Below are 26,896 nucleotides of genomic sequence, written 5' to 3' on the forward strand. Positions count from 1 at the left end.
TGCAGTACATGATTGAGCCTTACCCTTAAGTGTGGTGTGAAGTAAGGTAGCCCAATGTTCACGAGGCCATCTCATCCCTCGTGCCTGATTCTCAAATGTGTCGAAGTAAGTGTCCAAGTCTGTTTCACAAAACCTGGGCACTAATGAGGCAGCCCTGTGCAGGTCAAAGGTCAAGGTTTGAGTAGCAGGCGACTTACTCTTTTCTTCTTTTTGCCTCTCGAATCTGATGTTTTCCCTCTCGAACTCTTCTTTATACAGCAGGCGCTGGGATTCCAGTTGCTCTGTTTGCAACTTTATAGGATGTTCCAGACGTTGAAAGTGTTCGAGTGTGAGAGGAGTCAAAGGTACTGGAGGAGTGGGAGGAGAGAGTCCCTCTAGGCGAAGCTTGGGACGAGCTCCACCTCCGGTCGCCCCCACATGACCAGGGCTAGCTAATGGGCTCTCATTACACGAATCAGGTGGTACGTTGTCCCGAGACATAGCCTCTGCTCCCAAAGTGAGGCCTTCAAATGAAGCCACCAAATGAGCTACTCCAAGGGACAAAGATTCCTCCGAGGGTGTCTTGCCATGCGAGTCCAACCTCGGGACAGTGTCAGAGGGCTGAGAAAACAGTATGTTCTGTATTATAGAACGGACAGTACTCGCTATATAACGATTGTTATATGAAACTCCTAAGTATCTAGCAACTTGCCAGCATTGTTGTAGTGGTAAAGTCTTCAGCGTATCTGGAGTCAGGTCCTTCACCAACTGTGATATGTCACGATCCATGGTCAAGAAGTTCAAAGCTCCCGGACAGGCCCCCACTTGTTACGGTTCAAATCTTAATCTTTAGCCAGGTTAGTGCATTCCGTAACAACACACTTCATAGAATGAAAGGATATGTTTCCAAACTTAGAAATGTAAGGCACAAATAATAGTTACTCAGTCTTTTCAAGTTTCTTTTTATTTAAAAGCTTAAATACTTTAGATATTCATAAATATCTATTAAATATCACTGTCAGAAACTTTCCTTCACACAAGAAAACTCTTAAATAGAATGTACATGTCAATATGGTCACTACACTTGACAATGATCAGAGGAATATTATCGCTTCCTCAATAGTAACATTACTTGTGTGCAAGTACATATATTGAGAATTAACACTTTTTCTGAGTAACTCCCTGGCATAAGGAATATATCACAAAGTTCTAAGCTTGACACTGGTCGTCACATCGTAACCTGAAGATAACTGTATATGATTGTCAGCAGACTTCACAATAAACCACAAGCTGGATCAGGAGTTTCTATAACCCAATTCTCTATCCAAGTGAGAATAAGGCGGAGTACTAGGAAGGTAGCTCAGTCAATGCACACTGAGTCAGCAGAGAGAGTGAACTGCCATATACAGTAACTTCCTTCATGACATCAACTCGTCAAAAGGGGGAGAGGGTAGAGCGGTGCAAACTACCCACCAATGGAGATACCTTGTTATAAACCTTAGCCAGGAGTACCTATCTAACACATTACTCAAGATATATATATATACATCATACCCGGGTATATTCCTAAATCAGATAATATTATAAACTAGTGAAATCTTTAATTTAGCTAATATTAAAGAAACCCAGAGTATAATATTAAGTGGATAATACATATAAATTAATCACATTATGACCTTGGTCATAACAGGGAATCAAATTCAAAATGGGAATTGACACAGTTACTTTTTGCTGATGATACTGTGCTTATGGGAGATTCTAAAGAAAAATTGCAAAGGTTAGTGGATGAGTTTGGGAATGTGTGTAAAGGTAGAGAGTTGAAAGTGAACATAGAAAAGAGTAAGGTGATGAGGGTATCAAATGATTTAGATAAAGAAAAATTGGATATCAAATTGGGGAGGAGGAGTATGGAAGAAGTGAGTGTTTTCAGATACTTGGGAGTTGACATGTCGGCGGATGGATTTATGAAGGATGAGGTTAATCATAGAATTGATGAGGGAAAAAAGGTGAGTGGTGCATTGAGGTATATGTGGAGTCAAAAAATGTTATCTATGGAGGCAAAGAAGGGAATGTATGAAAGTATAGTAGTACCAACACTCTTATATGGGTGTGAAGCTTGGGTGGTAAATGCAGCAGCGAGGAGACGGTTGGAGGCAGTGGAGATGTCCTGTTTAACCCTTTCAGGGTCCGTCCCGTAGATCTACGGCTTTGTGTTCAGGGTCCAAACCGTAGATCTACGTCATGAGCTCAGCTCACTCTGATGAACTGTGAGTGGTACATTTGGGCCTAGATATGAGAGAATACATCTATGTGGTATGTGTCCACTACATAAAACAGATCCTGCACCACACTGTGTATAATGAGAGAAAAAACTGAAATCATGATTTTTCGATTAAAACAGCGACTTTGCAGTGTTTTTTCGTATGTTTTTTATAGTTGTATTTGCGATTTCTTGGTCTCATTTGATAGAATGGAAGACATATTACAGAAATAGAGATGATTTTGATTGGTTTTAGCACTGGAAATAGCTTGAAACTGAGCTCAAAGTAGCAGAAATGTTAAATTTTTGCCGATATTCAAGAGTAAACAAACGACCTCACACGTCTAATACACATCAGCTGGTGGATCTAATATTCATTCACAAATATGGTGATGATATTTATACAATTATTGCAGTATTGCATAACAGTAAACCTATTTTTTTGGTGTGAATAAAAATTCATTATGTGAATAAAAAATCAAAATGGAATTTATTTGTAAAGCCTCAAAACATAACTAATGAACAAAGGAAATGTTAGTTTAGTTCCAGGAATACCTACATTGTTTATTCTGGACCCTATTTTGAAATTGGAATATTTTGAACTTTGTGTTAAATTGGCCAAATTAACAATTTCCGATCACTTTAATTTGTAGTTGAAACAGTTGACTTGGCAATTTCTTGTGCTCAATCGATAGAATAGAAGTAATACTAGTGAAATAGCTAAGAATTTGGTTGACTGGAATAATGTAATTGGCCCAAAATGGGAGTCAAAGTCGGCAAAATCGCCGATTTGTAAATATTGCTGACACATCAAAATTCGCAAGAGCATAATTTCGTCAATTTTCCATCAAATTTCATACTTTTTGTTTTCTTTCCTGCACAAAAAGATTCTCTACCATTTCATAAGAAAAATAAAATTTTTTTTTTTTTTTTTTGAAAATTCTTGGACACTGGGGCACCACTTCAGATTTGGGCCTTGGACCCTGAAGGGGTTAAGGGCAATGTGTGGTGTAAATATTATGCAGAAAATTCGGAGTGTGGAAATTAGGAAAAGGTGTGGAGTTAATAAAAGTATTAGTCAGAGGGCAGAAGAGGGGTTGTTGAGGTGGTTTGGTCATTTAGAGAGAATGGATCAAAGTAGAATGACATGGAAAGCATATAAATCTATAGGGAAAGGAAGGCGGGGTAGGGGTTGTCCTCGAAAGGGTTGGAGAGAGGGGGTCAAGGAGGTTTTGTGGGCAAGGGGCTTGGACTTCCAGCAAGCGTGCATGAGCGTGTTAGATAGGAGTGAATGGAGACGAATGGTACTTGGGACCTGACGATCTGTTGGAGTGTGAGCAGGGTAATATTTAGTTAAGGGATTCAGTGAAACCGGTTATTTTCATATAGTCGGACTTGAGTTCTGGAAATGGGAAGTACAATGCCTGCACTTTAAAGGAGGGGTTTGGGATATTGGCAGTTTGGAGGGATATGTTGTGTATCTTTATATGTGTATGTTTCTAAACTGTTGTATTCTGAGCACCTCTGCAAAAACAGTGATAATGTGCGAGTGAGGTGAAAGTGTTGAATGATGATGAAAGTATTTTCTTTTTGGGGATTTTCTTTCTTTTTTTTTGGGTCACCCTGCCTCGGTGGGAGACGGCCGACTTGTTGGAAAAAAAAAAAAAAATGTATGTGTAGTGTGACCTAAGTGTAAGTAGAAGTAGCAAGACGTACCTGAAATCTTGCATGTTCATGAGAAAGAAAAAAGGGCACCAGCTGGAATATTGCTGCACACTAACAGCACCTTTCAAGGCATGTGAAATTGCTGACCTAGAAAATGTACAGAGAATCTTCACGGCACGCATAACGGAGATAAAACACCTCAATTACTGGGAGCGCTTGAGGTTCCTAAAACTGTATTCCCTGGAATGCAGGCGGGAGAGATACATGATTATATACACCTGGAAAATCCTAGAGGGACTAGTACCGAACTTGCACACGAAAATCACTCACTACGAAAGCAAAAGACTTGGCAGACGATGCAACATCCCCCCAATGAAAAGCAGGGGTGTCACTAGCACGTTAAGAGACCATACAATAAGTGTCAGGGGCCTGAGACTGTTCAACTGCCTCCCAGCATACATAAGGGGGATTACCAACAGACCCCTGGCAGTCTTCAAGCTGGCACTGGACAAGCACCTAAAGTCGGTTCCTGACCAGCCGGGCTGTGGATCGTACGTTGGTTTGCATGCAGCCAGCAGCAACAGCCTGGTTGATCAGGCTCTGATCCACCAGGAGGTCTGGTCACAGACCGGGCCGCGGGGGCATTGACCCCCGGAACTCTCTCTAGGTAAACTCCAGGTAATCCTACCATCATGTAAAACAATTACAGGCTTTCGTTTTACACTCACTTGGCAGGACGGTAGTACATCCCTGGGCGGTTGCTGTCTACCAACCTACTACCTAGGAGTTTAGAAGTTTTTTTTTTTTTTTTAACAAGTCGGCCGTCTCCCACCGAGGCAGGGTGACCCAAAAAAGAAAGAAAATCCCCAAAAAGAAAATACTTTAATCGTCATTCAACACTTTCACCTCACTCACACATAATCACTGTTTTTTCAGAGGTGCTCAGAACACAACAGTTTAGAAGTATATACGTATAAAAATACACAATATATCCCTCCAAACTGCCAATATCCCAAACCCCTCCTCTAGAGTGCAGGCATTGTACTTCCCATTTCCAGGACTCAAGTCCGGTTATATAAAATAACCAGTTTCCCTGAATCCCTTCACTAAATATTACCCTGCTCACACTCCAACAGCTCGTCAGGTCCCAAATACCATTTGTCTCCATTCATTCCTATCTAACATGCTCATGCATGCTTGCTGGAAGTCCAAACCCCTTGCCCACAACACCTCCTTTACCCCCTCCCTCCAACCTTTTCGAGGACGACCCCTACCCCGCCTTCCTTCCCCTACAGTTTTATACTCTCTCCATGTCATTCTACTTTGATCCATTCTCTCTAAATGACCAAACCACCTCAACAAACCCTCTTCAACCCTCTGATTAATACTTTTATTAACTCCACACCTTCTCCTAATTTCCACACTCCGAATTTTCTGCATAATATTTACACCACACATTGCCCTTAGACAGGACATCTCCACTGTCTCCAACCGCCTCCTTGCTGCAGCATTTACAACCCAAGCTTCACACCCATATAAGAGTGTTGGTACTACTATACTTTCATACATTCCCTTCTTTGCCTCCATAGATAACATTTTTTGCCTCCACATATACCTCAATGCACCACTCACCTTTTTTCCTTCATCAATTCTATGATTAACCTCATCATTCATAAATCCATCCACTGACACGTCAACTCCCAAATATCTGAAAACATTCACTTCTTCCATATTCCTCCTCCCCAATTTGATATCCAATTTTTGTTTATCTAAATCCTTTGATACCCTCATCACCTTACTCTTTTCTATGTTCACTTTCAACTTTCTACCTTTACTCACACTCCCAAAGTCGTCCACTAACCTTTGCAATTTTTCTTTAGAATCTCCCATAAGCACAGTATCATCAGCAAAAAGTAACTGTGTCATTTCCCATTTTGTATTTCCCCATAATTTAATTCCACCCCTCTCCCGAACACCCTAGCATTTACTTCTTTTACAACCCCATCTATAAATATATTAACCATGGGGACATTACACATCCCTGTCTAAGACCTACTTTTACCGGGAAGTAGTGTCCCTCTCTTCTACACACCCTAACCTGATCCTCACTATCCTCATAAAAACTCTTTACAGCATTTAGTAACTTACCACCTATTCCATATACTTGCAACATCTGCCACATTGCTCCTCTATCCACTCTATCATATGCCTTTTCTAAATCCATAAATGCAATAAAAACTTCCCTACCTTTATCTAAATACTGTTCACATACAGTGGAACCTCAAAAATCGAACTGCTCCCAACACAACCAATTATGTAAGTGTATTTTTGTAAGTGCTTTTATAAGTGTATTTTTGAGGGTCTGAAATGGACTAATCTAATTTACATTATTCCTGATGGGAATAAATTCATTTGGTAAAGTCACTCGAACAGCCTTCTGGACCAAAAAAAGTTCGATATTTGAGGTTCCACTGTATATGCTTCAATGTAAACACTAAACACTTGACCTACACATCCCCTACCCACTCTAAAACCTCCTTGCTCATCCGCAATTCTACATTCTGTCTTACCTCTTATTCCTTCAATAATAACCCTACCATACACTTTTCCTGCATATTATTATTATAATATTCATGGGGAAGCACTAAACCTGTAAGGGTCATACGTTGCTTGGGGAATAAGATGTAAGGTTTTATTCAAGGTAGGGGAGGGTAGAACACTTCACCAGCATAAAGGTACCTCTTTGAAGGGCTTAATGTATATAAGAATTAGATTGCTTAGGTCACCCTGCCTTGGTGGGAAACAGCTGGTATGTTAATAAATAAAAGATTATATTACTGACTACAGTCATCTTTGACAATAATTTCTTAATAATGTAGTATTTCCAGTCAGTGCTATAGTAGAAAAATTTGTAATCATTGAATAAATACTAATTAGAAAAGAGTATTATTGCTGATGGAGTATTGAAGATGGATTCTGTTATATAATGAACTCATTTTACAGCTTGTGTCTTCTAAAATAATGTGTAAGTGTCCTATAGGAGCTACACTTTAACCTCCTTCAGAATTTGATATCCTGCATGTAATGCCCTTTCACATGTCCCCTTCCTGTTTTTTATCCCCTGACAGTCGCCTGTTGTATCCTCTCTTCGTCACCATAATTTACTCGTCCCTGTCCTTCCCTCTTGGTCTTGGACAGTTTTGGGCGACAGATCTCAGCAACCACCGACAGGTGAGTCATTCTTGTGTGGAGTAAGTGCATACAACTTACTCAACAACTTTATATTGGCTCTTATAGATATTTATTTGGTAACATTGAGTTTTTATGAGCCTTCTATATGTTTTTCTCTATTTTGTGGTATAAAAGCTTTCTAGAATATTTACATGATTTATGGCTACTCTGTCGAATACCAGGTGAGTTAATTTCTCATTTACTTATTCATAAGAGTCATGATGGTTCCCAGTTTTGCTGAAGTTACGGGTGAGTCAAAGTTAAGAAAGTTTAGAGCTCTACTACTACTATCTATCTATCTATCTATATATATATATATATATATATATATATATATACATATATATATATGTATATATATATACATATACATATATATATATATATATATAAATATATATAATATATATATTATATATATATATATATATTATATATGTATATATATATATTATATATATATATATGTATATATATATACATATATATATATGTATATATATATATATACATATATATATATATATATATATATACACACACACACACACACACATACAATGGACCCTCGAATTTAGTCGTGCCTTTTCTGTTTGCAAAACTATTTTTATTATCTATAAAATGTATTTTTTGTTAATATTTCCCATAGGAAATATTGTAAATCCAATTAAACCATTCCAGACACCCAAAAATATTAACAAAAAATACATTTTATAGATAATAAAAATAGTTTTGCATACAGAAAAGGCACAACTAAATTTATTTATTTATTGTAAGACTTACTCAATTTTTCAGCATCTGCTACTATCTTTACACTAACCATTACCTAATACAGTGCATTAACATATTTTCTTCAAATTAATACTGTGCCAATTTCTCATATCATGAACAGCGATGCTATCTTCACCTCGTTTTAACATCGCACTATTGGTATGAAGCTTACCTACAGATTCTTTTGTTTTGCTTACCTAATAGTTTTAGTATACAAGGCTTTTATATACAGTTTTTACCTTGTACTGTACATATAGCATATTAAACTCCCTAATTCCTTCAAGTTTTCATATCATTCATCATAATAAAGTACATATTATCTGCTGTGCTTCACTCTTCCATATTACTTATCCTGAGACAGATTTGTTCTTCCACACCCATCATCTTTGCATTCAAGCCAGTTCCTTTTTCCCCTCCATGCTATCCTTCCTGAAGCACACCTTGAGAGGTGAATTCAGGCATCTATTTTTATCTATCAGCCGATTTGCGTATCCTGTCTTGGTGACACTCATCGTGCTCACTATCCAGTTTCCTCCTCTTCTGGGGCAGTTCATATCTTCCCATCAATCAACACACAGCCAGGTAGGTATTCATTACATCAACTTTTTTTTTTCTCTCTCCTTGCTCTGCCCATTCTGCTTCAGTGTTAGGCCCCATATTAGACTCTTACCTCTAGCTAGCCAACTGCTACTTTTTCTAATCTTAACATTAACCATCGTATCACTCAGTATTCTGGTTAGTTTTGACCCACTTTGTTGATGCTCTTCTAAACAACCACCAAGTAAAGCTTTATAGGAAATGCTTCCTATTACTGCTAGATGTTGAAACTAAAGGTTGCATGATTCAGGAATTATGACCAATATCATATTATTAGAATTATTATTCATTGTAGCTGTTAACCTGTGTGGGTCATTCAGAACATGGACTAATGAAAGTTGGATCTACCATCAGCTGTCAGATGATTTACAACATAGCTCATAATATAGAAATTGATTTTATTGCAGATTTAATAGTGGAACTCAAGTTTTAGGTAGAAAGTGTAGTACTTTGTAAGAGTGCATTATTCATTTTTTTATTAAGATAATTATACAGTCTTATCATTTTTTATTTATAAACTATAGTGACAATAGTGGGCAGTCCTTTTTGTTACTGACAGTCACAGTGTGTTTTCTTTGATCAGACATTTGGACAGAATGTTTTATGCTTATCATATTGTGTGGATTTTAAATAAATTTAAGTTTTATGAATGCTAATCATTGGTATAATAAATCATCTTTCTTTTCACTTTGTAATTCACTTTAATCTATTGTTCATTCTTCACAACATCATAGTGTTTTTTTTTTTCCAACAAGTCGGCTGTCTTCTACCGAGGCAGGGTGACCCAAAAAAAAGAAAATCCCCAAAAAAAATATACTTTCATCATCATTCAACACTTTCACCTCACTCATACATAATCACTGTCTTGGCAGAGGCACTCAGATACGACAGTTTAGAAGTCCCTCCAAACTCTCAATATCCCAAACCCCTCCTTTAAAGTGCAGGCATTGTACTTCCCATCTCAAGGACTCAAGTCCGGTTGGTTACATATTCTTTTCAAAATCCTAGAGAAGGATTCTGCATTCTATGCATGTTATGGGCTTCTTGTAAATCTGTATCACTTGTGAAACTTTTATGAGATTAAAAATTTTCATTATTTTTTTTATCTCAGCTCCCATTTCTCACCAAAGTAGGGTGGCCCAACAAAGGAAACACATTTACCATCTTTCATCCAATGGCTATACTGTAGATTTATACACCATCTTTGTCATCCCATGCCTCTCCATCCTCTCTAAATGCCCAATCCACCTCAGCAACCCTTCCTCATCACTCTGAATTGTACTCTTGATGACCCTGCTCCATCTTTCAGTTTCTACAGTCTGAATCCTCTACATAATATTCACATCATGCATTACTCTTAAACATGACATCTTCACTGCCTCTAGCCTACTAGCCTAAGTCTCACTGCAGCATTCAAAGCCAATGTCTTACACCCATGTAAAAGTGTTGGTACCAATATACTCTGGTACTCTACTTTTTTTGCATCCTCCAATGAACTTCTTATTTTTTCTACAGATGTCTCAACACATCACCTACCTTTTTCTTTTCATCTCTTCTTTGCTTCACCTTGTCTTTCATAGGCCCATCTGCTGACATGTCCACTCACAAATGTCTATTCTCAATACATCAGTTTCCTCCATACTCCCTTCCACCAACCTGATATTCATCTACCATTGATTGCATAGACATTTTTCTTCCCTCACCATCTTACTCTTTTCTGTGTTCACTTTTAATTTCATTCTCTTACATTCTTCTTCTTTCAACAAACAGGCCGTATCCCACCGAAGCAGGGTGGCCCTAAAAGAAAAATGAAAGTTTCTCTTATTAACTTTGGTACGTAATGTATACAGGAGAAGAGGTTACTAGCCCCTTGCTCCTGGCATGTTACTCACCTCTTATGACATGCATAGCTTACAGAAGAAAAATTCTGTTTGACTTCCCCATGGAGATGTGCATTTATATGTTTGTACATGCATATGTAGTGTGACTTAAGTGTAAGTAGAAGTAGCAGTCTGTACCCAAAATCTTGCATGTTTTTGAAACAGAAAAAAGACACCCATGTTTTTGAAACAGAAAAAAGACACCAGTAATCCCACCATCATGTAAAACAATTACACAGGCTTCTGTTTTACTCTCACTTGGCAGGACAGTAGTACCTCCCTGGGCTGTTACTATCTACCAGCCTACTGTATGTCCTACATATCTTTTGCATTTCTTTTTTTTTTCTCAACAAGTCGGCCATCTCCTACCTAGGCAGGGTGACCCAAAAAGAAAGAAAAAATCCCGAAAACAAAAATAATGACAACAAACTGTGAGACTCTACCTCTCGATGAGAAGAATTTCAGCCGTGGATCCTACAACCTGGCCACTGCAACTCTCCCAAATTCCTCCAAGAGCCTTTGTAATATCTCTTCAGAATCTATCAAAAGAAGTGTATCATCAGCAAAGAATAACGTAATATATTTTTTTTCAGTATGCTGGCCATCTCCTAGAGGCAGGGTGACCCAAAAAGAAACACTTTCACCATCATTCACAGTATCATTGTCTTGCCAGAGGCTCCCAGATATGGCAGTTTAGATGTCACTCTAAACAGCAGATATCCCAAACCCCTCCTTCAGAGCACAGGCACTGTTCTTCCCACCTCCGGGACTCAAGTCTAACTGACTGGTCACTGAATTATTATTATTATTTTCATTATTAATAATTATGAAGGCACTGGACAGGCACCTCAAGTCAGTACCTGACCAGCTGGGCTGTGGTTCATACGTCAGGTTGCGTGGCCAACAGTAACAACCTGGTTGATCAGGCCCTGATCCACCATGAAGCCTGGTCACACACCAGGCTGTGGGGGCATTGACCCCAGAAACCCTCTCCAGGTATACTCCAGGTATACCAGTCTCCAAATTTTGAATAAATTCATTGAATTGGAAGTCAGTGTTATCTTTCATATCATTTGCTATCTGCATATTTATTTTTACAGTATTTTTTATGTGGTTCATAATCAGTATTATTTTTAAGTTTGCATGTGCAGTTTTTGACAATGCAGGTCTACATCCCTTTATCCGAAATTCTGAAATTCGAAAATTTCTGAAAACCGAAGTTTTTTCGTGGAGTATGGAGTGTCAGTCATTTCTACGTAATTCCAACGCTGCCACATGGCAGCGTGACCCAGTACTGACAGCCACAATGGTAGGCGTCAGTTGTGTCGCAGTACTTGTAGTGTTCACATATGCGTCTGCTGTTCGCTGATATTTTGTTTTTGCTTTTTATATTGTGACTGTGTTTAATTTCACTGTGAAAATGTCAAGAAGAGCTACAGATACCCCTATGGTAACAGTGAGAAAAAGAAAAGAAAGCATCTGACATTATCAGTAAAGCATGGGTAACCCGAGAAATGTTTTTCGACTGGTTCACTAACCACTTCGTACCAGCTGCATGAGCTCATTGCAGGCAAGCTGGACTAGAAGAAAACTGTAAAATTTTATTGCTCTGGATAACTGCTCCGCACATCCCCCTGCTGAACTTCTTGTGAAAAGTAATGTTTTTGGCATCTACATGCCCCCTAATGTGACATCTGTATTACAGCCTTGTGAAGAAGGAATTTTATGCTCCATGAAGAGCAAGTATAAAGACAATTTTTTAAACTGTATGCTTTCTGCAGTCAACAGAGGAGTAGGAATCCAAGACTTCCTGAAAGAGTTCAATGTTAAGGATGCCATTTATTCAGTTGCTAATGCTTGGAAGAATGTTGATAAATCAACATTAACAAATGCTTGGCACAGACTTTTGTCTAAAACGATGTTTGATGTAAATGAACCTACAGATGAAGACTGAAGGATTTCTTGTCACTGATGAGAAGATGATGATATCAAACCTCGTAACTTACGCTAAAAATTTATTGGACGAAAGTGTAAATAAGTTACAGGAAGCTGACATCGAAGAAATGCTCAACATTAACAATAATATACCTGTTGTGCATTCCTTGAGTGATGGTGATATTGCTGAATTGGTGTTAAATACAGATAAGCATAAGAAAAGTAGTGATGATGGTGATGACATTGTGAACACAGGTGAAAAAGTCCCCATAGATGATATGGTGAAAATGTGTGATCAGTTAATTGCTGGCCTTGAACAATGTGCATTTATCAGTGAGCAAGAGATTGTGGCAATTTACTCAATTAAAGAGAGATTGCTTAGACAGAAACCTATGTTAATAAGACAGATGACACTTGAAGAAGTCTTTAAAAATGCCATCAGTCAGTCGTCTTGAGAATCATCTTGAGAATCATGTTCCTGGTCTGTAATTATCCCACTATTTCATTTATCAATATATTACTATATAAATAAAACCATAGTAGTATTTGTAGTCTTTATTTATCCCACTTAGTGTGAGTATTCATATGCTTTTGCTGGAGTTTTAATGTTTGATTATGAGGTGCTGCCCTAGACCCCACCTTCATTATGAAATTCAAAAAATTGTGAAATTCGAAACACTACTGGCTGCAAGGGTTTCGTATAAAGGGATGTGGACCTATATTAAGGACCATTTTTGAAACATAAATAAATGTAGAAGAGATGTATAAAATAGCAAATTAAATGTAATATGTTTTTTTTTTTTTCTCAACAAGTCGGCCGTCTCCCACCGAGGCAGGGTGGCCCAAAAAAGAAAGAAAATCCCCAAAAAGAAAATACTTTCATCATCATTCAACATTTTCACCTCACTCACACATAATCACTGTTTTTGCAGAGGTGCTCAGAACACAACAGTTTAGAAGCATATACGCATAAAGATACACAACATATCCCTCCAAACTGCCAATATCCCAAACCCCTCCTTTAGAGTGCAGGCATTGTACTTCCCATTTCCAGGACTCAAGTCCAGCTATATAAAAATAACCGGTTTTCCTGAATCCCTTCACTAAATATTACCCTGCTCACACTCCAACAGATCGTCAGGTCCCAAATACCATTCGTCTCCATTCACTTCTATCAAACACGCTCATGCATGCCTGCTGGAAGTCCAAGCCCCTCGCCCACAAAACCTCCCTTACCCCTTCCTTCCAACCTTTTTGAGGACGACCCCTACCCCGCCTTCCTTCTCCTACAGATTTAAATGCTCTCCATGTCATTGTACTTTGATCCATTCTCTCTAAATGACCAAACCACCTCTAATATGGGTACCCTAGTCATATTTTTTCTCATGTGAATACTTTTTTCCCGCATTTTGTTTCTCAATAATACTTTAAATAAAAAATCTAAATTTTTGCATCATTTCTTCATATTGTATATGAAACATGACACTAAACTTTTTATCTGATGATGTATTGGCTATAATGTATTAATAAGAGAACATGAATGGCAGTGCAAGGAAAGGCTGGCTTAAGGGTGTTTGGCAGTTTGGAGGGATATGTTGTGTATCTTTATATGTGTATGCTTCTAAACTGTTGCATTCTGAGCACCTCTGCAAAAACAGTGATAATGTGTGAGTGTGTTGAAAGTGTTGAATGATGATGAAAGTATTTTCTTTTTGGGGATTTTCTTTCTTTTTTGGGTCACCCTGCCTCGGTGGGAGACGGCCGACTTGTTGAAAAAAAAAAAAAATTAGAGGAAGCCAGTTAGCCAAACTTTAGAGTTCTGGAAGTGGGAAGTGCAGTGAAGCCTCAGTTTGTGTGATTAATTTGTTCCAGAAAGTCTGACAAAAACCAAATTGTGTGAAAACTGAAGCAATATTTCCCATAAAAAATAATGTAAATCCAATTAATCCATTCCAGACACCGAAAAATATTAACAAAAAATACATTTTATAGAGATTAACTATAGTTTTACATACAGAAAACAATGAGAAATAAATATAAATGACTAATGAAATACATAGAGAAATGCCTTCTGAATGCAACATACACGCTTATAAACTATTCCACACTGATAGGTCAACAGGAAGAGTGGTGGAGTGGCGATGTATGTCAGAGAAAATTTAAATTGTTGTCTTAGACATGATACAGTGGACCCCCGCCTTACGATATTAATCCATTCCTGAGAGCTCATCATAAGCAGAAATTATCGTAAGGCGAATTAATTTTCCCCATAAGAAATAATGAAAATCAAATTAATCCGTGCAAGACACCCTAAAGTATGAAAAAAAAAAATTTTTTACCACATGAAATATTAATTTTAATACACATAAACTGAAGAAGACATGCACAATTACTACTCTACTAAGAATAGAATACATGACACTTACCTTTATTGAAGATCTGGTGATGATTGATGGGTTGGGAGGAGGGGAGAGTGTGGAAGTTATTGTTTAAAAAGGGACTCCCCTTCCATTAGGACTTGAGGTAGCAAGTCCTTTTCCGGGATTACTTCCCTTCTTCTTTTAATGCCACTAGGACCAGCTTGAGAGTCACTGGACCTCTGTCACACAACAAATCTGCCCATAGAGGTCTGTACCTCCCGTTTCTTTAAGATTTGCCTAAAATGGGCCACAACATTGTCATTGTAATAGTCACCAGCACGGCTTGCAATAGCTGTGTTAGGGTGATTTTCATCCATAAAGGTTTGCATTTCAACCCACTATGCATACATTTCCTTAATCTTTGAAGTAGGCACAATGGATTCCACAACTGGCATAGGCTTGTCAGGGTTAGCCCCAAACCCTTCAAAATCTTTCTTAATTTCCATACTAATTCTCACCCTTTTTACCACAGGGTTGGCACTAGAAGCTTTCTTGGGGCCCATGGTGACTTATTTTGCAGTTACAAGCACAAAAAACACTGGGATAAGGTGAAATGTACTGAATGTATGCGTGGATGCAACTGCACTGGCTGGCCACACATGGGATGCGTCCCAGACGAATCACGTAAGGCGAGTTTTTTATCGTGAGGCGAGGCAAAATTTTTGCGTTCAAACGCTTCGTATGGCGGATTTAACGTAACGCGATGCGTTCGTAAGGCGGGGGTCCACTGTATAAGATTAGAAACATCGGACACAGAATCTGTTTGGCTACAGTTTCTCGAGGATCGTAACAAATTAATTATGGGTGTGATTTATAGGCCCCCAAACCTCGATAGGGAGTGCAGTAAGCTGTTATGGGACAAAATTCATAAGGCATCTAGATATGAAAATGTTGTAATAAGAGGAGATTTTAACTTTAGACAAATTGATTGGAACAATGTGACAGGAAATCTTGAGTCTAGTGACTTTCTTGATACAGTTCAAGATTGCTTTTTAAACCAGTGTGACAGAACCAACTTGTGAGATGGACATGAGAGATGTCAAAGAGTGTTTTGTGCCTTGTATTATGCCTGTGTGTTCTGTTGAGGCTGTCTAGGAGAAGTTTGAGGAGAGGGTTGATATTGGAGTTTAATGTTCTGTATATGTAGTAGGCACAATAATAAGTGTGTATATTAAGTAAGCTCATGTTTTTGAAGAGAGGTGGTGTGTGTTGTCTGGCGCTGGACTTTGTGATCATCTGCACTGCTGCTTTTTGTTTTTTCAATTCAAAGTTTATTCTCTATAAGGATTACAATGCTGAGTTTACAGAATTTGGTTATTGTGTGGTTTACATGTAGTAAAATAATTACAGACTGTATCACTAGAACACCTAGCATGGCTAGGCATTTCAGGCAGACTTAGATTAAATCTTAAGTTTAAAATATTACCAAATTATGAGGTAAGTTGGTATTATGGCTAAGTGACTAAATACTAGTTTGTGAGTTTAGCAATGTGAATGCTTTTGTTTTGGCACTATACATAGTTTCAGTATTGGAGTATCACAGGCCAACTTATGACTAGTTAAGATTCATTATTTTGAGATTGAGATTGATATTTCTGTTTATGGTCAAATGGGTGAGTGAGTGTAAGTGTGAACCACCAGGTGGTATTCGTGTAATTAGTTGACAGGGTGTATCAGGGAGATAAGATGTGTTCTGATGGTAGTTTTGAAGGTGATGAATGTGTCTGCAGTTTTAGAATTTTCAGGTAGGGTGTTCCAGATTTTAGGGCCTTTGACATACATTGAATTTTTGTGAAGGTTTAGTCGGACACGGGGAATGTCATAGAGATGTTTGTGTCTGGTATTGTGCCTGTGGGTTCTGTCACAACTATCAAGAAAGCATTTTAGGTCAAGGTTAATATTGGAATTTAAGGTCCTGTAGATGTAGATTGCACAGTAGTAAGTGTGGATGTACTGAACAGGGAGTAAGTTTAGATCTATGAAATGTGGGGGGGGGGGGGTTGCCAGGGATGGGATTTAGTGATTATTCTTACTGCGGCTTTTTGTTGGGTTATTATTGGCTTTAGGCGTTAGGTTATTAAAAGTTTGACATGATTGGCCGTGGTAGATCCCCAAGCACAAATACCATAGGTGAGGTAAGGGTATATTAGAGAGTGATGTAAGGTAAGGAGGGCTCGTTGGGGTACATAGTATCGTTTCTTGGAAAGGATGCCTACTGTTTTGGAAACTTTCTTAGTTATATGCTGGATGTGGGTCTGAAATTTAAGATTACAGTCAAGATTACATTGCTGTTTTAATATACATTTTTTTTTTTAAATAATCATTACATTTCATTACCTCATCTTGAGATAAATTAATTTTATTAAACTTAGCATTGAAATAATCATACTTTATGCAGTGTTAAGAAGTTTTGAGTTTAAATGTCAGAAATAATTTGTATAACCAAGGGCTTTGCAAAATTTATAAAATAAATGTCACTCAGTTTTTTATGGTAACAGCTGTGTACTTTTTGGAAGTAATTTTTTTTGTTATATGCACAGTAATTTTCCAGCAGACACTTATCTTGAAACATTTAACTTTGTGTTCTCTCTTTGGGTCACCCTAGGTTGTGGAGTTGTTCAGTAACATCACTTGGACCAAGAAGGATCACACTGTTCATGAGTTTCAAGTTGTGGAGAATTGGAGAACACCATGGACGGGAATCTTTGTCAGCCTTCTCTTATATGTAACATTTACAGTGAGTCATGTATATTATTATTACTATTTATTTATTTATTTATTATTATTATTATTATTATTATTATTATTATTGTATATTCATGGAGTAGTGCAAAACCCTTAAGGGCCATATTGCACTGAGGAAATGAGAGTTAAACAGGTTTGACCCAAGAAAAGGATAGCTCTAATTCCTTGGATCCAGCTTCAAGGAAAGGAACAATAACCTACAGAATTGAATCTTTGAGATAGTTGGGTGTTTTTTTTTTCAACAAACTAACTGTTTATAGTGCCTAAATTATTGTCAGTTAACCCTTTCACTATGGCAGTCCTCAGCATTTTATATCCCCAGTATTGGCAAGATTTTTTTTTTGACATTTGAAAGCATATTTTCTAAACAGAACTTTGAAAACAAAAATTAAATTATATGAAAACCTGTGGATTTATGGTGTATTTATTGGTTAGCCAAAAATGATCGCTCAGCAATATCAGCATTAATGAGCATAACGTTATATTTTTCTATTGATTTATGCTAATTATGAGAGCTTACACCTAAACAGATAAGCTGAGGCATTAAATATCTGTGGTAATTAAATTTGTAGGTACAAAAATTATGCATTAATTTATGTGGGACGTTGTTGAGTCACCTGCATAAATTACCATGAGATGCAATTAAAAGAGTTAATATTTAGGTTTTGTAATAAGTACAGTACTATTTTGTTAGAGTAAAGGGTATTTAAAGATTCTCTTTGAGATTTGTGACTATTGTTGGTTTTTCTTTGTATGTTCTCAGTTGTTTGGCAATGTGGTTTCCAGCACTCTTCCCGTGCCATCAGGTATTTTCATCCCAGTGTTTAAGATTGGGGCAGCTGTGGGCCGAATAGTTGGCGAGACAATGGCCTACATCTTCCCTAATGGCTTGAACTATGGTGGTCACAATCACATTATTATACCAGGTCAGTTTTCATATTATCGACATACATTCAAGAGTATGCACATACGTATTTGACAATACATACATAGATTCAGTGGCAGCTCGTAGCGCCGGTAATACCTATAGTATCGTACTGCATCAGACTTCTGTTTTTAATCATTTTTATCTCGTTTCAAAAAAAAAAATCGCTTATAAATACATTGAAAACAACATACAACAGATTTTTTCCTGCAATATATTTGTCGGTTGCAAATTATTTTAGCATAAGGTTGACGAAGTCATACGTCTGGCAGTGAGCATCTGGGGGGATGGCTACAGCTCTGCAGCTCCTTTGGACAAGCTGCCATTGCATAGATTCAAGAACACACAGATTCAAGAATACATATTGATTCAAGAATAAACATAGACTAAAAATTTCACACATTAAAGAATGCACGCATATGTTCAATAATACCTTGTTCAGGGAAAACTTACCCATAGGTTATCCTTAAAGTTATATCAACGGTTATCATAGTTCTAGCAGTCTCAGTCTTTCAGTTAACTCTGTGTCATATTAGTCCTTTCTTCAATATAAATCTGTATTTTTTTATAAATATGCTATTTTAATTTATATATTTTGTTCTTGTTATTTAACATGCTGACTGTCTCCCACAGAGTCAGGGTGACCCAAAAATAGAAACACTTTCTGTAGCTTGATTGCTAGCACACTCGGCTCACATACGTACTGAGTTCCAGGGGTCGATCCCCTGGTATGGCTGGAAAACATTAGGACGTGTTTCCATAAGACACCTGCTGTCCATTGTTCACTTATCAGTAAAATGGGTAACTGGATGTTAGTCGGCTAGCGTGGGTCACATCCTAGGACAAAATTGACCTAATTTGCTGGAAATGCTCTGCATAACAAGGGGCTTTCTATATACAGTGGACCCCCGCATAACGATTACCTCCGAATGTGACCAATTATGTAAGTGTATTTATGTAAGTGCATTTGTATGTGTATGTTTGGGGGTCTGAAATGGACTAATCTACTTCACAATATTTCTTATGGGAACAAATTCGGTCAGTACTGGCACCTGAACATACTTCTGGAGTGAAAAAATATCGTTAACCGGGGGTCCACTGTAGTAGTATGTCATTGATGTCAGCTAGGCTTGTATATCTTGTACATGTACTTGTAAAAATAAAGATAATATTTCTTCTTTTTATTTTTATTAAGCTGTATGGAAAAAGGGGTTACTAGCCCATTGCGCCATGCATTTTAGTTGACTTTTACAACATGCATTGTTTACAGAGGAAAGATTCTTATTCCACTTCCTCATGGATATGAAAGGAAAATAATAAGAACGAGCTATTTAAGAAAAAACAAAGAATGCTCAGATGAGTGTGTATACATAAATGTGCACATGCATGTGTAGTGTGACCTAATTGTAAGTAAAGGTAGTAAGATATACCTGTTATCTTGTGTGTTTATGAGACAGAGAAAAGACACTAACACTCCTACCATCATGCAAAACAAATACAGGTTACCATCTTACACTCATTTGACAGAACAGTAGAACCTCCCTAGGTGGTTGCTATCTACCAACCTACTACTACAGGCATGTGTGAGCATGTTAGATAGGAATGAATGGAGATGAATGTTTTTTGGGACCTGGCAAGCTGTAGGAGTGTGAGCAGGGTAACATTTTGTGAAGGAATTCAGAGAAACCGGTTAGCCGGACTTGAGTCCTGGAGGTGGGAAGTACAATGCCTGTGCTTTGAAGGAGGGGTTTGAGATATTGGCTGTTTGGAGTGATATTTAAACTGTCATATATGAGCACCTCTGCAAAGACAATGATTATATATGAGTGATGGTGAAAGTGTTGAATGATGAAAGTTTTTTCTTTCTTTTTGGAATTTTCTTTCTTTTTGGGTCACCCTGCCTCATTGGGAAATGGGCGACATGTTAAAAATATATATATATATATATATAATTTATATATATTCATATACCACTACTTTTATTATTTACCCTAAGTTCTGATTTTAACCAACTATGTAACATTTACGAAAGGTGGTTACTCAATTGCTGGTGCGGCAGCCATGGCCGGCGCTGTCACTCACACAATATCCACATCAGTCATTGTCTTTGAACTCACCGGCCAAATAACTCACATCATTCCTGTTATGGTAAGTTTTTAATGTGAACTATTTTTTAAGAGTAGTCTTATCTCACTATGCTGTACTGCCAAGTCTTGTTGTATGGGTGTTCAGGGGTAGAGCATTCACTGCCACTAAAATGGGTTTGAACCTTTTCAGATTCTGTTTTATTTGTATTATTGTTAACATATTTATAGGGGTCGTCCTCGAAAGGGTTGGAGAGAGGGGGTAAAGGAGGTTTTGTGGGCAAGGGGCTTGGACTTCCAGCAAGCATGCGTGAGCGTGTTAGATAGGAGTGAATGGAGACGAATGGTACTTGGGACCTGACGATCTGTTGGAGTGTGAGCAGGGTAATATTTAGTGAAGGGATTCAGGGAAACCGGTTATTTTCATATAGTCGGACTTGAGTCCTGGAAATGGGAAGTACAATGCCTGCACTTTAAAGGAGGGGTTTGGGATATTGGCAGTTTGGAGGGATATGTTGTGTATCTTTATATGTGTATGCTTCTAAACTGTTGTATTCTGATCATCTCTGCAAAAACAGTGATAATGTGCGAGTGTGGTGAAAGTGTTGAATGATGATGAAAGTATTTTCTTTTTGGGGATTTTCTTTCTTTTTTGGGTCACCCTGCCTCGGTGGGAGACGGCCGACTTGTTGAAAAAAAAAAAAAAAAACTAAACCCATAGGACTCATACAGTACCTGGGAATGAGAGGTAATCATATTTGAGGTAGGGGATGGCAGCTTCATTTAATTGGATAAGAAGCTCTTCAGCATTTACATACTCCTTGAAGAGTCAGTTTATGATGATCTTTTTTCTTGTTTCAGCCTTTTTTTTTATATAGAGTGTAGTGTTTTATTATTGGTTCCATGAGCCTTGATTTTATGTTCTTGTTTTATTTAATCTCAGTGTCAAATGCTTTTGAAAAGTATGTAGAGCATTGAGATTGTAGTTATTAACTATTTCATAAAATGCAAGCAAGATTTGCTGTGCATAAATTTGTGTGTTGATTAGATTGTACACCGAGAGTTTATTCACAGTTGTATCACTGAAATTTTCCTTTGAAGTTTGTGGATATAGGAGGTTAAACTGCACATCTTCCTTTTTCGAAGATTGGGCTGATAGAGTACAGCCTCTCCTCACTTACCGATGTACTCATTTACTGACAACTCAGAGTTACGATGGGCTCTCAAACGAGTCAGTATTGTATGCCATACGAAAGCTTGGGTCATAGAATTGACAGCGCGGTGTCTCAGTGTCGAGCATCTCAATCTCCTTTCTACAGCCACTCAGTACACTAGCTTTTACAGTCTCCAAGACTACATATGTGTACAAATTTGTATTTTATTGTGCACCCCATAGTACAAGATAGAGTTTAGAAGTGCAGCAGCACTTGTAAGAGGAAAAAAAGAGGAAAATGAAGAAGTACAAAAGAAGTTCACTGTAAAGGGGTTAGCTGATGTGTTCGTCTGTGTGTTTACATTTTCTGCATCTCTCGTGGCATCTTAAGAAATGGTTAAACTCAGTGAACAAGGTATGTCGATGGTAATAATAATAATAATACAGTGGACCCTCTAATTTTGTGATTAATCCGTTCCAGAGAGTCTGCCGAAAGTTGAAATTCGTGAAAATCGAAACTATTTTTCCCATAAGAAATAACATAAATGGCAGACGAGGAAGAGGGGAGAGGGAGGTGAGTTTATTGTTTGGAGACAGGACAGTATGCTTCAATATGACACTAATATCAACTCTTCAGCTTATTTATCTGTCACAATTCATCTAATATGACATAATAAACAATATTAATAACATAGAAACATGATATATACTCTAGAATGAATAAAATATGTCATTACATATGACTGGTGGTGGTTCTTTGTTGTTGTTGGGCTATCAGGGCCACTGGCAGCATAAGCCTTATAGTGGTGGTGGTGGCAGTGACGGTATTGTCAGTGGCCCTATATACCTCCAATAACATTGGAGGAGTTAAGTTTTGTGTCCTCCTTTTTTTTATCACTTAATTGCTTAACTTACTTGCTACACTGGTAATGCTACATTTTATTGCTGGCTGGTGCTGTAGCCTTTATCGACTCATGCTGCTTTAGTATTGTACATATCGCAGAATCACTGAAGAAGGCACATTCTCCCCTCTCTCTCTTCCTCCTCCACTTTTGTACTTTGCTACGATTTGTTTCTTTAATTCTATCGTGTTTCTCACCTTCTTTACCAAAGGGCTGGCACTAGGAGTTTTCTTTTGGCCCATGGTGGCTTCTTTAGCAGTTTGAAGCACAAAAAACAATGGATTATTACGAAATGTTTCTGTAAATGCGGGGGGTGATGCTCACTCTCCAAGAAACAATGCCAGACTGACTTGAATGCGTCTTTGGGAAGCTTTGTATGTACGGGACCACTGGGACGCATACTGGACGGCCGCCAAATTTAGAGGGAAGTCACGAAAAAACTTGCCGATAATCGAAATTCATGAAAATAGAGCCTAACGAAATTAGAGGGTTCTCTGTAATAATAATAAAAATAATAATACATAATAATAATAATTCATAATAACAATCACTCTGGAGAGCTTTAAATGTCAGCTACCAAACCTATACGAAATATGTATGACGTTTAAAGCGCTCCAGAACGTTTATTATTTATTTTATTTTTTTTATTATCACACTGGCCGATTCCCACCAAGGCAGGGTGGCCCGAAAAAGAAAAAACTTTCACCATCATTCACTCCATCACTGTCTTGCCAGAAGGGTGCTTTACACTACAGTTTTTAAACTGCAACATTAACACCCCTCCTTCAGAGTGCAGGCACTGTTCTTCCCATCTCCAGGACTCAAGTCCGGCCTGCCGGTTTTCCTGAACCCCTTCATAAATGTTACTTTGCTCACACTCCAACAGCACGTCAAGTATTAAAAACCATTTGTCTCCATTCACTATCAAACACGCTCACGCATGCCTGCTGGAAGTCAAAGCCCCTCGCACACAAAACCTCCTTTACCCCCTCCCTCCAACCTTTCCTAGGCCGACCCCTACCCCGCCTTCCTTCCACTACAGACTGATACACTCTTGAAGTCATTCGGTTTCGCTCCATTCTCTCTACATGTCCGAACCACCTCAACAACCCTTCCTCAGCCCTCTGGACAACAGTTTTGGTAATCCCGCACCTCCTCCTAACTTCCAAACTACGAATTCTCTGCATTATATTCACACCACACATTGCCCTCAGACATGACATCTCCACTGCCTCCAGCCTTCTCGCTGCAACATTCATCACCCATGCTTCACACCCATATAAGAGCGTTGGTAAAACTATACTCTCATACATTCCCCTCTTTGCCTCCAAGGACAAAGTTCTTTGTCTCCACAGACTCCTAAGTGCACCACTCACCCTTTTCCCCTCATCAATTCTATGATTCACCTCATCTTTCATAGACCCATCCGCTGACACGTCCACTCCCAAATATCTGAATACATTCACCTCCATACTCTCTCCCTCCAATCTGATATCCAATCTTTCATCACCTAATCTTTTTGTTATCCTCATAACCTTACTCTTTCCTGTATTCACTTTTAATTTTCTTCTTTTGCACACCCTACCAAATTCATCCACCAATCTCTGCAACTTCTCTTCAGAATCTCCCAAGAGCACAGTGTCATCAGCAAAGAGCAACTGTGACAACTCCCACTTTATGTGTGATTCTTTATATTTTAACTCCACTCCTTTTGCCAATACCCTCGCATTTACTTCTCTTACAACCCCATCTATAAATATATTAAACAACCATGGTGACATCACACATCCTTGTCTAAGGCCTACTTTTACTGGGAAATAATTTCCCTCTTTCCTACATAATCTAACTTGAGCCTCACTATCCTCGTAAAAACTCTTCACTGCTTTCAGTAACCTACCTCCTACACCATACACCTGCAACATCTGCCACATTGCCCCCCCTATCCACCCTGTCATACGCCTTTTCCAAATCCATAAATGCCACAAAGACCTCTTTAGCCTTATCTAAATACTGTTCACTTATATGTTTCACTGTAAACACCTGGTCCACACACCCCCTACCTTTCCTAAAGCCTCCTTGTTCATCTGCTATCCTATTCTCCATCTTACTCTTAATTCTTTCAATAATAACTCTACCATACACTTTACCAGGTATACTCAACAGACTTATCCCCCTATAATTTTTGCACTCTCTTTTGTCCCCTTTGCCTTTATACAAAGAAACTATGCATGCTCTCTGCCAATCCCTAGGTACCTTACCCTCTTCCATACATTTATTAAATAATTGCACCAACCACTCCAAAACTATATCCCCACCTGCTTTTAACATTTCTATCTTTATCCCATCAATCCCGGCTGCCTTACCCCCTTTCATTTTACCTACTGCCTCATGAACTTCCCCCACACTCACAACTGGCTCTTCCTCACTCCTACAAGATGTTATTCCTCCTTGCCCTATACACGAAATCACAGCTTCCCTATCTTCATCAACATTTAACAATTCCTCAAAATATTCCCTCCATCTTCCCAATACCTCTAACTCTCCATTTAACCCCTTGACTGTCGCAACCCCCAATCCTGAGGTGTCTCCTGGTGTCGCAAAATTTAAAAAAAAAAAAAAAAATTATTTTTTCTTATGAAATGATAGAGAATCTTTTCCCGATTGTAATGACACCAAAAAAAACGAAATTTGATGGAAAACTGACGGAATTATGCTCTCGCGAAGTTAGCGACCTTGGTGATATTTACAAATCGGCAATTTCGCCCACTTTGAGCCCTATTTTCGGCTAATTCCGTTGTTCCAGTCGACCAAACTCATAGCTATTTTTTTAGAACTCCATTTTTTCTATCGATTGAGTACAAGAAACTGCCCATTTACCGATTTCAACTACCCAATAATGTGGTCAGAAATTTGCAATTTGGCCAATTTCACTAAAATTAAAAAATATGACAATTTCAAAATAAGGTCCAGAACGAACAATGCAGACATTCCTGGATCTAAAATAACATTTTCTTTGTTCATCAGTCATGTCTCCAGGCCCCTCTGATATTACTCTTGCTTTCTATTTTGAATTTTTATTCAAACAAAAAATAGAAGACTTATTATTATGCAGACTACTGCAATACTGTAATAATTGTATAAATAACATCAACCTATTCATGACTGCATATTAGAATGGCTAGTTGGACATTTATTGGACAATGGCATCATTTATTTACTTTTGAACATTGGCAAAAATCAAACATTTCCCCTAGTTTGAGCTCCACTTCCAGGTTCTTTTTATAGTAAAATCAATCAAAATCACCTCTATTTCTATAATATGTTTTCCATTCTTTTAAATGAGACCAAGAAAATGAGAATACAACCATAAATACTATACGAAAATAGACCACAAAGTCGGCATTTTAATTAAAAAAAATGGTCTGAGTTTTTTTTTCTCATTATGCACTGCGTGCTCCAGAATTTTTTTTTATATGGTGCACACTGACCACACAGACCCATTCTCTCACATGTGGGCCTACCAGCTTTCTCCTGCTCGATTTGAAGCCGCTAGAATTTATGAGTATATATACGTCAAACACGGTACCTCGTAAGATGTATATATACGGCCGCGACAGTCAAAGGGTTAATAACTCTCCTCTTCTATTTTTAACTGACAAATCCATTTGTTCTCTAGGCTTTGTTAACTTGTTAATCTCACTCCAAAACTTTTTCTTATTTTCAACAAAATTTGTTGATAACATCTCACCCACTCTCTCATTTGCTCTCTTTTTACATTGCTTCACCACTCTCTTAACCTCTCTCTTTTTCTCCATATACTCTTCCCTCCTTGCATCACTTCTACTTTGTAAAAACTTCTCATATGCTAACTTTTTCTCCCTTACTACTCTCTTTACATCATCATTCCTCAATCGCTCCTCTTCCCTCCCGCACCCACTTTCCTGTAACCACAAACTTCTGCTAAACACTCTAACACTACATTTTTAAACCTACCCTATACCTCTTCGACTATTATTATTACGAGCGACATACCTTATTCACTGAGTTAAATTATTTCTTAAGATGCCACGAGAGACGCTGAGAATGTTAAACACATAAACACGCCAGCTAACCCCTTTTCAGTGAACTTCTTTTGTACTTCTTCCATTCTTTGTTCTTCTTCTTCCTCTTTCTACAATAAATACTCACCTTTCACCCTACATTAAGACAACAAATATTTTATGGTAAGTAATGATTGTACTGTATGTGTATTTTACTTTTTTATTCTTTTCTGTAATATGTAAGAGTTATCCAGGGAGGTACAGGTCCTCCATCACAAATCCGGCATCATTGGGACCTGTTATGTGCCG

At 38.0% G+C, this 26,896-nt stretch overlaps 1 protein-coding gene across 6 annotated transcripts in view; it reads left to right on the plus strand.

The window, feature by feature from the left end:
• The window catches only part of LOC128696371 (chloride channel protein 2-like), a 411,833-nt gene that overhangs the window by 298,830 nt on the left and 86,107 nt on the right, over positions 1 to 26,896 (plus strand). For 4 of the 6 annotated variants that reach the window (XM_070092470.1, XM_070092467.1, XM_070092466.1 and 1 more), the window contains 4 exons: positions 7,033 to 7,135; positions 17,344 to 17,475; positions 18,247 to 18,409; positions 20,441 to 20,556. In XM_070092470.1, the coding sequence (XP_069948571.1) occupies positions 7,033 to 7,135; positions 17,344 to 17,475; positions 18,247 to 18,409; positions 20,441 to 20,556 (514 nt within the window). Of the gene's footprint in view, positions 1 to 7,032; positions 7,136 to 8,385; positions 8,489 to 17,343; positions 17,476 to 18,246; positions 18,410 to 20,440; positions 20,557 to 26,896 lie in introns of all 6 variants that reach the window. The other 2 variants (XM_070092468.1, XM_070092472.1) reach the window with 1 other exon arrangement.

This window comes from Cherax quadricarinatus, chromosome 39 (assembly GCF_038502225.1).
Source record: "Cherax quadricarinatus isolate ZL_2023a chromosome 39, ASM3850222v1, whole genome shotgun sequence".
In the NCBI taxonomy this organism is placed as follows: Eukaryota; Metazoa; Arthropoda; class Malacostraca; order Decapoda; family Parastacidae; genus Cherax; species Cherax quadricarinatus.